The 16,459-nt window shown below is 50.0% G+C and overlaps 1 protein-coding gene across 1 annotated transcript in view; it reads right to left on the reverse strand.

The window, feature by feature from the left end:
• The window catches only part of LOC147123877 (disintegrin and metalloproteinase domain-containing protein 12-like), a 503,908-nt gene that overhangs the window by 199,876 nt on the left and 287,573 nt on the right, over positions 1 to 16,459 (reverse strand). The window contains exon 12 of the mRNA XM_085967584.1: positions 9,419 to 9,596. Coding sequence (XP_085823710.1) covers positions 9,419 to 9,596 — 178 coding nt within the window. The remainder of the gene's footprint in view (positions 1 to 9,418; positions 9,597 to 16,459) is intronic.

Here is a 16,459-nt window from a genome sequence, read left to right on the forward strand (position 1 = left end):
GGGAGGCCCTCAGCCTGGTGTGGGGGGGTGAAGAAGTTCAATCACTATCTGCACGGGCAGAAATTCACCCTACTGACTGATCATCAGCCTCTTGTCTCCATTTTTAACCCAAAGAAGGGCGTTCCAGTGATGACGGCGCAACGGCTGCAAAGATGGTCCCTTTTTCTAGGGGCACATCAATACGACATAGAGTACAAGGGTACGAAACAGCATGGAAATGCTGATGGGCTGTCGCGACTGCCGTTGCCTACGGTGGAGGAAGCACCTGCAGTGGACCCTGTTGAGATATTCCATTTGACCATAGTCGAATGTCTACCTGTTACAAACTCAAGTATAGAGAAGGAAACCCGAAATGACCCGACACTCTCTCGGGTCTATGATTTGACGGTGAAGGGATGGCCAGCACATGGCGACTCACTGTTGCCAGCATTCTCGCCAAGGAGAGAACAGCTGTTAGTGTGCCGGGGGACCTTGATGTGTGGAGCCCGAGTGGTAATTCCACCCAAGTTGAGAGATAGAGTGCTCAATGAGCTTCATGAGGGCCATCTGGGAGGGGTAAAAATGAAGAGCCTAGCCAGGGCGTTTGTGTGGTGGCTGGGAATCGATAAAGAAATCGAGGATATGACCAAGAGATGCACAGAATGCCAGAAAGTCCAAAACGCTCCACCACAGGCCCCCCTACACCCATGGGAGTGGCCGTCATCTCCATGGCAACGGGTACACATTGATTTTCCTGGTCCATTTATGGGCTCAATGTTTTTAATCGCCGTGGATGCGCATTCGAAATGGCCAGAGGTCATCAAAATGTCCACCACCACCACGGAGAAAACTATTGCAGTCCTACGGACCATCTTCGCCAGGAATGGCTTGCCAGAACAGATTTACTCCGACAATGGACCACAGTTTGTGTCCGAGGATTTCCGGAGGTTTTTGAGGAATAATGGGGTAAAACATTACACATCTGCCCCATATCATCCAGCCACAAATGGATTGGCTGAGAGGTTTGTTCAGACCTTTAAAAAAGCAATAAAGGCGATGTATAACGACAACATACCACTACAACACAAGGTGGATAATTTCTTGTTTGCTTACCGGAATGCGACACATGCAGTCACCAACCAAGCTCCAGCCATAATGTTCTTTAACCGAAGGTTAAGATGTCGCCTGGATTTGCTCAAACCAAACATAAGACGAGATGTTGAGGATAAGCAATTCCAGCACATCAATGAGAAGCCAACCAGGAGCTTCAAGATAGGGCAACCAGTCTTGGCCCGCGACTGCCGAACAGAAAAATGGCAGCCAGGAACGATATGCACACAGCAGGGACCACTAATGTACACAGTGGACATTGGGGAGAGCATCGTGAGACGCCATGCTGACCAGATTCTAGAGTCACAGGAACAACTCAAACCCATACCACGAGCATGCGCACCTGGTGATGAACCCGAAGTACAGATTGCGTCTACCTCAGAATCAGTGGTATTGGAAGCTGACGAACCAACCAATGACAATGAGCCAGAATCGACTCCGCCGCAAGAACAGGATACTCGAGAAAGGCGCTATCCAGACAGGATCAGGAAGCCTCCTCAAAGACTGAATTTATAAATGATTACTTCAGTTGATGTATATAGTACAGAGAAAATTGTAATTGTATTTAGTTATTCTTGAATTGTTAAATGTATGTTATGTACTGTTTATCTAAAAGGGGAGGAATTGTTGTGTATGTACCTTTAAGAGAGAACTGCTTTTATACTGTAGTACCGGCAGTGACCACACCTGTATATAAAGCCGTAGCAGGCTTCTGTACTTTCAGTTCCAGCATACCCTCTGTTCAGTAAACACCTGTTATTACCGTTCTCCTGCAGTCCGTGTGTTATTGATACGCGGACACTACAGTCACAGCATGGGTTAGATACAGAGTAAAGCTCCCTCTACTCTGTCACATCAAACATTCCCAGTGAAGGTACAGCACGAATTAGATACAGAGTAAAGCTCCCCCTACACTGTCCCATCAGACACTCCCAGGGCAGGCACAGCACGGGTTAGATATAGAGTTAAGCTCCCTCTGCACTGTCCAATCAAACACTCCCAGGGCAGGTACAGCAGGGGTTAGATACCAAGTAAAGCTACCTCTACACTCTCCCATCGAACACTCCCGGGGCAGGTACAGCACGGGTTAGATACAGAGTAAACCTCCCTCTACACTGTCCCATCAAACACTCCCAGGGCAGGTACAGCATGTGTTAGATACAGAGTAAAGCTCCCTCCACACTGTCCCAGTAAACACTCCCAGGGCAGGTACTGCACGGGTTAGATACAGAGTAAAGCTCCATCTACACTGTCCCATCAAACACTCCCAGGGCAGGTACAGCACGGGTTAGATACAGAGTAAAGCTCCCTCTACACTGTCCCATCAAACACTCCGAGGGTAGGTACAGCACGGGTTAGATACAGAGTAAAGCTCCCTCTACACTGTCCCAGTAAACACTCCCAGGGCAGGTACTGCACGGGTTAGATACAGAGGAAAGCTCCATCGACACTGTCCCATCAAACACTCCCAGGGCAGGTACAGCATGGGTTAGATACAGAGTAAAGCTCCCTCTACACTGTCCCATCAAACACTCCCAGGGCAGATACAGCACGGGTTAGATATAGAGTAAAGCTCCCTCTACACTGTCCGATCAAACACTCCCAGGGCAGGTACAGCACGGGTTAGATACAGAGTAAAGCTCCATCTACACTGTCCCATCAAACACTCCCAGGGCAGGTACAGCACGGGGTTAGATACAGAGTAAAGCTCCCTCTACACTGTCCCATCAAACACTCCCAGGGCAGGTACAGCACGTGTTAGATACAGAGCTAAGCTCCCTCTACACTGTCCCAGTAAACACTCCCAGGGCAGGTACTGCACGGGTTAGATACAGAGTAAAGCTCCATCTACACTGTCCCATCAAACACTCTCAGGGCAGGTACAGCACGGGTTAGATACAGAGTAAAGCTCCCTCTACACTGTCCCATCCAACACTCCCAGGGCAGATACAGCACGGGTTAGATACAGAGTAAAGCTCCCTCTACACTGTCCCATCAAACACTCCCAGGGCAGGTACAGCACGGGTTAGATACAGAGTAAAGCTCCCTCTACACTGTCCCATCAAACACTCCCAGGGCAGGTACAGCACGGGTTAGACACAGAGTAAAGCTCCATCTACACTGTCCCATCAAACACTCCCAGGGCAGGTACAGCACGGGGTTAGATACAGAGTAAAGCTCCCTCTACACTGTCCCATCAAACACTCCCAGGGCAGGTAGAGCACGGGTTAGATACAGAGTAAAGCTTCCTCTACATTGTCCGATCAAACACTCCCAGGGCAGATACAGCACAGGTTAGATACAAAGTAAAGCTCCCTCTACACTGTCCCATCAAACACTCCAGGGCAGGTACAGCACGTGTTAGATACAGAGTAAAGCTCCCTCTACACTGTCCCAGTAAACACTCCCAGGGCAGGTACTGCACGGGTTAGATACAGAGTAAAGCTCCATCTACACTGTCCCATCAAACACTCCCAGGGCAGGTACAGCACGTGTTAGGTACAGAGTAAAGCTCCCTCTACACTGTCCCAGTAAACACTCCCAGGGCAGGGACTGCACGGGTTAGATACAGAGTAAAGCTCCATCTACACTGTCCCATCAAACACTCCCAGGGCAGGTACAGCACGGGTTAGATACAGAGTAAAGCTCCCTCTACACTGTCCCATCAAACACTCCCAGGGCAGGTACAGCACGTGTTAGATACAGAGTAAAGCTGCATCTACACTGTCCCATCAAACACTCCCAGGGCAGGTACAGCACGGGGTTAGATACAGAGTAGAGCTCCCTCTACACTGTCCATTCAAACACTCCCAGGGCAGGTACAGCACGGGTTAGATACAGAGTAAAGCTCCCTCTAAACTGTCCCATCAAACACACCCAGGGCAGATACAGCACGGGTTAGATACAGAGGAAAGCTCCCTCTACACTGTCCCATCAAACACTCACAGGGCAGGTACAGCACGGTTTAGATACACAGAAACGCTCCCTCTACACTGTCCCATCAAACACCCCCAAGGCAGGTACAGCACGGGTTAGATACAGAGTAAAGCTCCCTCTTCACTGTCCCATCAAACACTCCCAGGGCAGGTACAGCACGGGTTAGATACAGAGTAAAGCTCCATCTACACTGTCGCATCAAACACTCCCAGGGCAGGTACAGCAGGGGTTAGATACAGAGTAAAGCTCCCTCTACACTGTCCCATCAAACACTCCAGGGCAGGTACAGCACGGGTTAGATACAGAGTAAAGCTCCCTCTACACTGTCCTATCAAACACCCCCAGGGCAGGTACAGCACTGGTTAGATGCAGAGTAAAGCTCCCTCTACACTGTCCCATCAAACACCCCCAGGGCAGGTACAGCACGCGTTAGTTACAGAGTAAAGCTCCCTCTACACTGTCCCATCAAACACTCCCAGGGCAGGTACAGCACGGGTTAGATACAGAGTAAAGCTCCCTCTGCACTGTCCCATCAAACACTCCCAGGGAAGGTACAGCACAGGTTAAATACAGAGTAAAGCTCCCTCTACACTGTCCCATCAAACACTCCCAGGGCAGGTACAGCACGGGGGTAGATACAGAGTAAAGCACCCTCTGCACTGTCCCATCAAACACTCCCAGGGAAGGTACAGCATGGGTTAGATACAGAGTAAAGCTCCCTCTACACTCTCCCCATCAAACACTCCCAGAGCACGTACAGCACGGGTTAGATACAGAGTAAAGCTCCCTCTACACTGTCCCATCAAACACTCCCAGGGCAGATACAGCATGGGTTAGATACAGAGTAAAGCTCCATCTACACTGTCCCATGAAGCACTCCCAGGGCAGGTACAGCACGGGTTAGATACAGAGTAAAGCTCCCTCTACATTGTCCGATCAAACACTCCCAGGGCAGATACAGCACAGGTTAGATACAAAGTAAAGCTCCCTCTACACTGTCCCATCAAACACTCCAGGGCAGGTACAGCACGTGTTAGATACAGAGTAAAGCTCCCTCTACACTGTCCCAGTAAACACTCCCAGGGCAGGTACTGCACGGGTTAGATACAGAGTAAAGCTCCATCTACACTGTCCCGTCAAACACTCCCATGGCAGCTACAGCACAGGATTAGATCCTGAGTAAAGCTCCCTCTACACTGTCCCATCAAACACTCCCAGGGCAGGTACAGCACGGGTTAGATACAGAGTAAAGCTCCCTCTACACTGTCCCCATCAAACACACCCGAGGCAGGTACAGCACGGGTTAGATACAGAGTAAAGCTCCCTTTACACTGTCCCATCAAACATTCCCAGGGCATGTACAGCACAGGGTTAGATACAGAGTAAAACTCCCTCCACACTGTCCCATCAAACACTCCCAGGGCAGGTACAGCACGGGTTGATACAGAGTAAAGCTCCCTCTACACTGTCCCATCAAACACTCCCAGGGCAGGTACAGCACGGGTTAGATACAGAGTAAAGCTCCCTCTGCACTGTCCCATCAAACACTCCCAGGGCAGGTACAGCACGGGTTAGATACACAGTAAAGCTCCCTCTACACCATCCCATCAAATACTCCCAGGGCAGGTACAGCACGGGTTAGATACAGAGTAAAGCTCCCTCTACACTGTCCCATCAAACACTCCCAGGGCAGGTACAGCATGGCTCAGTGCTCTCAATTCATTGCCACTCTCCTTCCAGAGCGTCACAGGAGGCATCTCTGAGGTCACTCAGTTGGCTGCATATAAATGTATACGGCAGGGCACAGATGGGTTGTTTGCCAAGGCGACGACTTGTGTCAACGTCCCCTTCAACCACAATAGCCAGAATCAGCAGGCGCTCAGGTTTGCTTCTCTGGGTGGCTTCCCACAGCGCCATTGATTGCACACATGTCAATACGAGGACCACCAGATTAACCAGGAGGTCTTATCATCCACAAGGGATTTAATTCCATTAATGTACAGTTGGTGTGCATGTTTCTGCATTTATAACTCTTAGATGTCAGCATGTGAGTCCTTTTTGCAGCCCTTAACAAATACTTTAAGCAGCAGAAAGCATTGCACTAGCGATGTTAATACGCAAGTTCTGCTCGACCTTCTGTTTGCTGATTGGAGCAGCGGCCCACGTGATCCCAGGTATGCTTACGCACACGATGCGCCCCTGGGATCCGTGGGCCGCTACACTGCACTCTACTCTGCAGCGTCTGACAGCAACTTCTCGGGTCTGGGTTCACAGCAGTAATAGTTAAGTGCATATTCGGTTCGGACGCCGCCGACCGCAAAATCTAGGTCATCATTTTGTCAACCATTCATGTGCATACCCTCAGTGAATTACAATTGTTTTAAATTATGCTTCCTGTCAGTTCTCCATGGTGCATCCTGTGTGGCTTCAGCAGAGGTAATCAGTCAATCAAGTTTAAATCAGAGAATCGTACCCGCTAGGTTTTCTTCCGAGTTTGGCGGAGGCAATTCCCCCCTCACACTTTGCATTAATATCGGGGCCTAAATGTTCATGCACTAAAGTCACAAACTATCACTTCAAGGCTTTTGTTGGTAAAATAAAGTGGTCTATCCAAACAAAACCAAATCATCACAGAAATTCCATTTGGAACCAATCCGATATTGACACGTAGCCACTGTTCTGTAGGAAATACAAGTACAAGTTTATGGTTTGCCACGACATTCAGGCTTCCTATCAGCTATAACGATCTCACCTGTAGGACCCCACAGTGAGTCCTCCCACATCACCAGACTCATCTGGCTCCTCCCTACTCTTATGTTCATTAATAACTCGACAATCTTATTATGAACACAGCGAGCTTCTAGCTGTCATTTATTCAGTACACGTTCTCTAGGTACAGTATCTGTAGAGATGCAGCATGTATGCTCCTGTGTGCAGGCTGCCATCTTGACTGTTGCCTTGTGGGTAGCCTAGTGCCTCATGGGTAATGTAGTCTTAATATCATACAGCTGGGTAGTGTAGTCTTATACATACAGCTATATACAGCTCTACGGCTCCACCTAGTGTCCACTATAGAATGACATGTTATTGATCATTACATCCCCCTTTCTTTGAGGTTTAACAAAATCAATATCAATCTACTTTCAAGAAAACAATAAAGATAATATCAGTAACACTTTTGTTAGTGCTCTATAAACATAAACATTTTCAAAACAGTCAACACATTTTCAAAGCTTTACATTGTACTCAAAGATTAAGTCTATCAGGCTCTTTTACTTCACGTGTGGATCTTCTCAACACGGGTAAGTCTGATGTGTCTTCATGAGATTGTTCTGGCGGTGAATGACAAGATGCAGTTGCGGCATTGTCATCAATCTGGTCTTGTATAGATCGAGGTCTCCTTGCGATCTTTGCTTGGAGAGGGTTTCAGTGTTTCCTTCACTCTTCATGCCATAACTCTCAATGTAGTCAATGCACTCTCGAAAAACTGCTGGCAGCTGGATCCCATCATACAGCATAGTCCTCTCAGCAGCCTCAGCTAATGGAACACCAAAGATTGGCCTGAGGGAAGAAGGAGTATCCACCGGAACTGCTTCCTGCTCTGGTGCAGGCTTCTTCTTTTTCTTTTTCTCTTTCCACTGCTTAACAACATCTGCTGCGGTTATATCTTTGGACTTTTTCTCCTTGTGTTTTCCTCTTTGTGCTTTTCTTCCTTTGGCTTCTCTTTGACCTTAAAGTCTTTTTCTTTCTTCTTGGAGAAACTAGGCTTTTTGAAGACATGGATACCCTTTGGCCTTTTCATCCTTGATGGGCTCTCTGCTTCATCACCTGAGTCATCTGGTCTGCTTATGGCACAGTTTATACGGTAGACTCTCTTGACCAGTTCTAAGTCTTCACAAGCTTTGTCACCTAGTATCGAATCAAGCCTTTCAGCCACAACAGAAAACATGAGATGATGCACTTTGTTTTTGACTGTCACTTTAAGTCTGCATACACCTAAGCCATCTATTTTCTGTCCATTATAGCTCTTCAGTAGTACTGACTTTTTCTGTATTTTGGGCTTTTCTTTCATATTTTTTATGTCACTCATACTGATTAGGTTTGCTTTTGCCCCAGTGTCCAGTTTCAATGTAACTAATGCTCCATTTATCTGCAGTGGGATCATCCATTTGTCCACTTTTACTGCATTGACTTTATGTTCAGCATTGTCCATTTCTGAGGGCTGCACATTTTCTGTATTTTTTTGATATCGTCACATGACACCATTCCTACAAAAAATGTCTCACTTAAATCAGTGTCCTCAATCACATTAACTTGTTGCCCTTTCATTGTTTTTACTTTTGAAAAGCATTGTTTGGCAAAGTGATTCTTTCCATTACACTTTGTGCACATTTTTCCAAACGCTGGGCATTGTCTTAACTGGTGTTTGTAACCACAGCGTTTACAATTAAAAATTTCATCCTCCGATTGCTTTTCATTTCGTTCTGCCCATGTTTCTTCCCCTTATAGGACACAGAACCGACAGCAGCATTATCACTCATTACAATCGCATCATTATTGATTTCACTGAAAGTCTTCGCGTGATTTCGAGCTAGCTCGCTGGCTTGGCATATTTTCACCGCATTTTCCAAATTTAGTTCGGTTTCTCTCAACAGACGTTCCCTGACTTTTTTATCATGAATACCAAACACAATCTGGTCATGAATCATGGATTCTTTGAGCTCAGAGAAATTACATGTCTGTGCTTTCAGTTTCAGATCAGTTATAAAGCTATCAAAAGTCTCATTTTGCTGCTGTGTCCGAGAACAGAAGATGTATCTTTCATAGGTCTCATTCTTTTTGGGAGAGCAATGTGCATCAAATTTTTTTAGCACATCTTCTAATTTTTCCCTGTTCTCCACTGGATTAAATACAAATGTATTAAATACCTCTATCGCCTGTGGGCCTGCAACCGTAAGCAGCAACGCTATTTTTCTTGCGTCTGGCTTCGTACCGAATCCGATGGCAGCAATGTAGAGTTCAAATTGTTGTTTAAAAATCCGCCAATTGTAGTTGACATTTCCCTTGCGATTCAAACGCTCTGGTGGCTTCAAATTCTCCATGACGCTTTTCATAATTTTCAGCAGATTTTCACCATCCTGGTACCATCTTATGTTCATTAATAACTAGACATTCTTATTATGAACACAGCTAGCTTCTAGCTGTCATTTATTCAGTACACGTTCTCTAGGTACAGTATCTGTAGAGGCTTCCATCTTGACTGCTGCCTTGTGGGTAGCCTAGTGCCTCATGGGTAATGTAGTCTTAATATCATACAGCTGGGTAGTATACAGCTCTACGGCTCCACCTAGTGTCCACTATAGAATGACATGTTATTGATCATTACACCTACCTCAGGCTTGCCGCAGTCACACTCCTCCCCTTTCTCCACGTACAGGTTGCCACACTCGGGGCCTCCAACCAGCATGTCCAGTCTCGGCATGTTGTAGAGACAGATCCCTAAACCATGGCCCAGGTTTCTCATTAATTCCTGTCGGCTGCAGCTGCTGAAGAGTGTTGGTAATGCGAAACTGAAAATAAGGATACACAAGAGTGTCAAAGGGGAGCGAGTGTAAGAAACACCTAAGAGAAGGAAGCAAGCTCCATCTTGTACAGGTGCTCCTTCCCCCGAACTGGTCCCAATACCAAGAATGGGAATGGTAACATAGGGCTGGATTTTCTCAGCCCTGAGGAGGCGGGGATGGAGGCGGCACTGCTGGGAAAGTTGCAGAATTTGGGGGCAGGTGGCGAACCCGCCCCCAACCCACCTCCGTGCCCTCTTGCCAGGAGGCGGGAAGCCGTCCGGCCCTGGGTCCCGTCTGCTTGGAGGCGGGAAGGGAATAAAGCCCATTAACTGCCTGTTAACAGGTAGTTAACAGGTAGAAAATAGGATTATCCCCATTTTTCATCCTGAAGTGCTGGCTTCCCGACCTGGGGGAAACCTGCCGGGGTATAGGAGGTGAGTAGGAGGTCTGCGGGGGTCTGAAAGTGCGATGTAGAGGTGAGTGGTGGATGCAAGTGTGGAGTGTTAAGTATGAGGTGAGTGTAAAGTGTTAGAAAATGTTAACTTACCTTTGTTTCTACCTATAGCCTTCAGCCGCTGTGGATCCGGAGTCCCTGACATCTGCATTGTAGAGATCACAGACTGGCTGTTGCATCCTCTGATAGAACAGCCAGCTGATTTCTGCAAAGTAGAAAGGTTTGATGAGTCCTGAACACAAGGGCTCATCAAACTACACAGAATGTCAGTGTTTGACAGCTTCACAGAGCCATCAAACAAGGACATTTCTTCTTTCAAAAGTTCTTGACAGATGACACGCCTGATGTTGACGTGCTCTGTCGCTGACTTCCCCCTAATTGGCCTGCTGAGCCCGCAGGGCGAGCTTAACAAGATCAATCAGGGGAAATTCCTGCTGGTTGGCCAGAAGCTGATGGAGGCGGAACTGAAACCCGGCAAGCAGCAGTCCCACCTCCAAAAGCTTCCCATTCAGAAAATCCAGCCCATAGTTTATATGTTCCTGGACTAATAATCCAGAGACATGGGGGGCGATTTTCCCAGCCCCGAGGAGGGGGGTTTGGAAGCGGGACAGTTGTGAAAATCGCAAAAAGTGAGGGCGGGTTTGGACCCGGCCTCCAACCCGCCTCCGCACAATTTTGCCAGAGGCGGGTTTCATGGGTGCGATTCGGTCCCGCCTCACTCAGTCAGGAGAGGTAGTTAAGACCCTTAAATAGTGGTTATAATCCTTTTTAATCCTATTTTGCCAGGCGTTTGTTATTTTACCACATTTTCAGCGTGTTGCACAGCCCTCGTAAACCACACCAGCTAATCCTGGCGGGTTGACAAGTGGCTGGCCTCCTCACAGCTGCAGCTCCACCATTAAAACAGAGCTTTAAACAGGGATCAGTTGCAGGTGGTAGAACTTTTGTTGCACAGGTCTTTCAGCACTTTTAGCAGGCCTACCGAAGTCGGAGGTGCTGCAGCTTCTATCTCTCAACTGTGGGACCACCTTGGAAAACCCTCTCCCCGCTTGGACTGAGTGCTTCCCCAACAGAGGTATCTGCCAGCAGCATGGGAACCATTTATTTCCTTTCACCATGGACCTCAGATTCGATTGAGGACCAGCCACGGCAGCAGCAGAACCAGGCACAACAGCAGCACCAACAGCAGGAGCGCCAACCTCCTGCTAACCCACCTGATGCTGCACAGGGCAGAAGGCACCAGCGCATCGAGGCACGTCGCCACAGGAGATACCACCTCTCAGGGTTTACAGACAGAGGATGAGCTACTTCAACATGACTGAGCAGCAGTGCCAAAGGAGGCTGAGAGTTTCGCGAGAGGTTGTCGGAGAAATCTGCGCACTGCTGCAACCAAACCTGGAGCCCAGAGGAGCGGGTGGACACCCCTTACAAGTGGCTGTCAGTAATGGTGACCATGAACTACCAGATCGTTGTAAAAAACCAACTGGTTCACTAATGTCCTTTAGGGAAGGAAATTTTCCATCCTTACTCAGTCTGGCCTATATGTGACTCCAGACCCACAGCAATGCTGCTCTCTGGAATGGCCGAGCAAGCCATTCAGTTGTATTCAAGAAGGCAGCTCACCACCACCTTCTTGGGGGCTGTTAGGGATGGGCAATGAATGCTGGCCTTGCCGGCGACATCCACATCCTGTGAATGAATAAAAAAAACAGACACCTCAGACATTGGTGCAATAAATGGAGAAAGAAAAGGGAAGAAAATGGACCTTGCTGCACCCAAGGGGCAATTTCGGGAAGCAACGTCCTGCGCACAAAGGACGCCTCAAAGACATCGGACCAAATATTGTATGTTGATAGAATCAGAGAAATTTACAGCACAGAAAGGGGCCATTGGGCCCATCATGTCTGTGCTGGCCGAAAAAGAGCCAACTAGCCTAATCCCACTTCCAGGTCCGTAGCCTTGTAGGTTACGGCACTTCAAGTTCATATCCAAGCACTTTATAAATGCGATGAGGGTTTCTGCCTCTACCACCATTTCAGGCAGTGAGTTCCAGACCCCCACCACCCTCTGGGTGAAAAAACTTCTCCTCAACAATATAAGATTGATGCACTATCAATTGCTACAAAAGACTGGAGATTGAGTAAGTAATAAACAGGCTTTTATTACCAAAGAACAGAGCATGCCTCTTGGGGTTGCCTGGTATCCAAAAGGGCCGGAGGCTTCTGAGCAGCGACCTTTATACCCAGCCATGAGGGTGGAGCCAGGGGCGGAGTCAGCTGAGGCATGCACAGACAAGTACAACAATACTAACAACAGTGGTTTACCACATTCACCCCTTGTTTAGAATTGAGTCCGGCGGGGTGAAGTGCACTAAAAATTCGTGTACTGAAGTCTATCAGGAGGCCTTGTAAGCCGTCCTGAGCGTCGCAGCAGCGGCGGTGATGGTGCAGCATCCAACGGTGAACCCGGTGTCTCGTTCAGAGGAGGTGTAGCAGGTGGCGGACCCTGGGGCTGCTGCATGCCGTCTACAGGGGTCAGAGCATGGGTAATGGGAGGTAGCGATGGTGGTCTCTCAGAGGCACCCGAAGGTGCGAGGTCTCGTGCGGGGACTGTGTCCTGGGGGTAGGCAGGAGTAGCGGTGGGTGGCGAAGAGGGTGTTTCAGGAGCACCTGCAGGTGCGAGGTCTCGAATGGAGACTGTGTCCTCCCGCCCGTCCGGGTACACCACGTAAGCATACTGCGGGTTAGCGTGGAGGAGGCTCACCCTCTCGACCAGGGGGTCCGCCTTATGGGTCCTCACGTGCTTCCGCAGTAGGACGGGTCCTGGAGAAGTCAGCCATGTTGGTAGCGAAATCCCCGACGTGGACTTCCTGGGGAAGGAGAACATTCTCTCGTGAGGAGTGGCATTGGTGGGTGTACAGAGCAGCGACCGAATGGAATGGAGCGCCGCAGGGAGGACCTCCTGCCAGCGGGAGGTCGGAAGGCCCTTAGATTTTAAGTTTAAAAGGACTGCCTTCCAGACTGTCGCATTCTCCCTTTCCACCTGGCCGTTACCCCGGGGGTTGTAGCTGGTGGTCCTGCTTGTAGCAATGCCTCTCGCGAGCAGGTACTGCCGAAGTTCGTCGCTCATAAAAGATGAGCCCCTGTCGCTATGGATATAGCTAGGGAAACCGAACAAGGCGAAGAGGTCATTCAGACATTTAATGACCGTGGTACTGGTCATGTCCGAGCAAGGGATGGCAAACGGGAAACGGGAGTACTCATCAATTATATTGAGGAAGTACACATTGCGGTCAGAGGAGGGGAGGGGCCCTTTAAAATCGATGCTCAGCCGCTCGAAGGGGCGCGTGGCTTTGATCAGGCTCGCTCTGTCTGGCCTATAAAAATGCGGCTTGCACTCGGCACAGATCTGGCAGTTCCTGGTCATGGTCCTGACCTCCTCGATGGAGTAGGGCAGGTTACGGGATTTGATAAAATGGAAGAACCTGGTGACCCCCGGGTGGCAGAGGTCATTGTGGAGGGTCTGTAGCCTATCAACCTACGCGTTGGCGCACGTACCACGTGATAGGGCATCTGGGGGCTCATTGAGTTTCCCGGGCCGGTACAAGATATCGTAATTGTAGGTGGAGAGTTCGATTCTCCACCTTAAGATCTTGTCATTCTTGATTTTGCCCCGCTGCTTATTATGAAACATAAAAGCCACTGAACGCTGGTCAGTGAGCAGGGTAAATCGTTTTCCGGCCAGGTAATGCCGCCAATGTCGCACGGCTTCCACAATGGCCTGGGCCTCCTTTTCGACAGAGGAGTGTCGAATCTCGGGGCCCTGGAGGGTCCTTGAGAAAAAGGCCACGGGTCTCCCCGCCTGGTTAAGGGTTGCAGCTAGGGCAAAGTCGGATGCGTCGCTCTCCACTTGAAAAGGAAGGGACTCATCCACAGCGTGCATTGTGGCCTTCGCAATGTCTCCTTTTATGAGAGTGAAGGCTGCACAGGCCTCTGCTGTCAGGGGGAAGGAGGCGGACTTGATGAGGGGTCGGGCTTTATCCGCATAGTTGGGCACCCACTGCGCATAGTAAGAGAAAAACCCCAGGCATCTCTTCAGTGCTTTCTGGCAGTGGGGGAGGGGGAGCTCCATAAGGGGGCGCATTCTATCGGGGTCTGGGCCGATGACTCCGTTCTCCACTACGCAGCCAAGAATAGCAAGGCGCGTAGTACGAAACATACATTTGTCTTTGTTGTATGTGAGATTCAGCCGCTGGGCCGTCCGGAGGAATTTCTCTAGATTAACGTCGTGGTCCTGCTGGTCGTGGCCGCAGATGGTGACGTTGTCTAGATATGGGAAAGTGGCCTGGAGCGCGTTCTGGTCAACCATCCGGTCCATCTCCCGTTGGAAGACAGAAACTCCGTTGGTGACGCCGAAGGGAACTCTGAGAAAGTGATAGAGCCGACCGTCAGCTTCAAAAGCTGTGTACTGGCGGTCCTCAGCCCTGATGGGGAGCTGGTGGTATGCCGACTTCAGATCAATCGTCGAGAACACCCGGTATTGTGCTATCTGATTGACCATGTCAGATATGCGGGGGAGTGGATATGCATCCAGCTGGGTGTAGCGGTTGATCGTCTGGCTGTAGTCAATAACTAGGCGCTGTTTGCCGCCAGCCTTCACCACCACCACTTGTGCTCGCCATGGGCTATTGCTGCTCTCGATAATCCCTTCCTTCAGGAGTCTCGCTACCTCGGATTTAATGAAACCCCTATCCCCGGCACTGTAACGCCTACTTTTGGTAGCGATGGGCTTACAGTCGCGGGTGAGGTTAGCGAACAAGGAGGGGGGGGAGACTTTAAGGGTGGAGAGGCTGCAAATGGCGCGCGGCGGGCGATTTAAAAACTGCTGGCTGCAGACTGTGAGAGGGGGGAGGGGTCCACCATACGCTAAAGTGACACTCTTAAGGTGGCACTGAAAATCCAACCCCAGTAGGACGGCAGCGCAGAGATGGGGCAGGACCAGAAGTTTAAAATTTTTGTATTCAGTACCCCGCACTGAAAGAGTCACCATACAGTAGCCACCGACGTCCGCTGACTGGGCTTTGGAAGCCATAGAGATGCGATGACGCGTCGGCAGGACCGGGAGAGAGTAACTGCGCACCGTGTCGGGGTGTATAAAACTCTCCGTGCTCCCGCTGTCAAAAAGGCAGGTAGTGGCGCAGCCGTTTACCGTAATGTCCATCATGGACCTGGACAGTTGATGCGGGAGAGATTGATCCAGCGTCACGGAAGCCAGCGTATGTTCAAGCGTGTCGATGCGGTCGTCCGATGAGGCGGTGGTGGAGTCCGGGTCCCCCGTAACCAAAGTCGGAGGCGTCCAAGATGGCGGACAAAATGGCGGCGCCCACGGTCCCCACGCGGCTGGGGGAGCCCAAGATGGCGGACAAGATGGCTGCGCCCACGGTTCGCACGCAGCGCTGCTGGCGTTAGCGGTCTTCCCTTTGCAGGCGCTAACGTAGTGACCTTTCTTCCCGCAGCCGGAGCAGGTAGCATTCTTCGCGGGGCAGCGTGCTCTAGGGTGTTTAGCTTGGCCACAAAAATAGCATTTTTGTGCCTTGGACATCGCTGCAGCAGTTGGAGGTGGCGGTCCCATGGCCCAAGATTGCGGCGTCCACGGCGCGGGGCGATGAGGGGAGAAAGCGTCCATATTTCTGTGGGCCGCGTCGAGCGAGAGCGCGAGGGACACTGCCTTTGTCAGGTCTATTTCACCCTTCTCCAGCAGCCTCTGCCGGGAGTAGTCGGACCTTAGACCCGCAACGAAAGCGTCTCGTATCAGTCCCTCCGCATGTGCCGCGGCCGATACTTCCTTGCAGTCGCAGCCGCGTCCGAGTACCCGCAGTGCCCGTAGGAAGGCTTCCACCGATTCCCCGGGCTGCTGTCTGCGAGATCTTAAAAGGTGCCTGGCATAGACCGTGTTAACCGGGCGTGCATACTGCCCTTTCAGTAGGTCGATAGCCGCCGCGTAGGTCGTCGCATCTTGGATTAAAGTATAGACTTGGTGGCTCACCTTCGAGGCCAGGATTTTCAGTTTATTTTCATCAAGAGTCACGGTCGAGGCTTCCAGATACGCCTCAAAGCAACGCAGCCATTGTGCGAATTTAGTCGACGAACCCGCTTCTTGGGGGTCTAGGTCCAGGCATGTTGGTCTGAGGGCTCGCAGCAGCGCCTGCTGCTCAGCGTTTTGCGCCATCGGTTGATCAGCATCCGCAGCCAACATTTAACTTTGGTAATAAAATTGATGCACTATCAATTGCTACAAAAGACTGGAGATTGAGTAAGTAATAAACAGGCTTTTATTACCAAAGAACAGAGCATGCCTCTTGGGGTTGCCTGGTATCCAAAAGGGCCGGAGGCTTCTGAGCAGCGACCTTTATACC

This window comes from Somniosus microcephalus, chromosome 2 (assembly GCF_052327205.1).
Source record: "Somniosus microcephalus isolate GS21.2 chromosome 2, FLI_Smic_1.0, whole genome shotgun sequence".
NCBI lineage: Eukaryota > Metazoa > Chordata > Chondrichthyes > Squaliformes > Somniosidae > Somniosus > Somniosus microcephalus.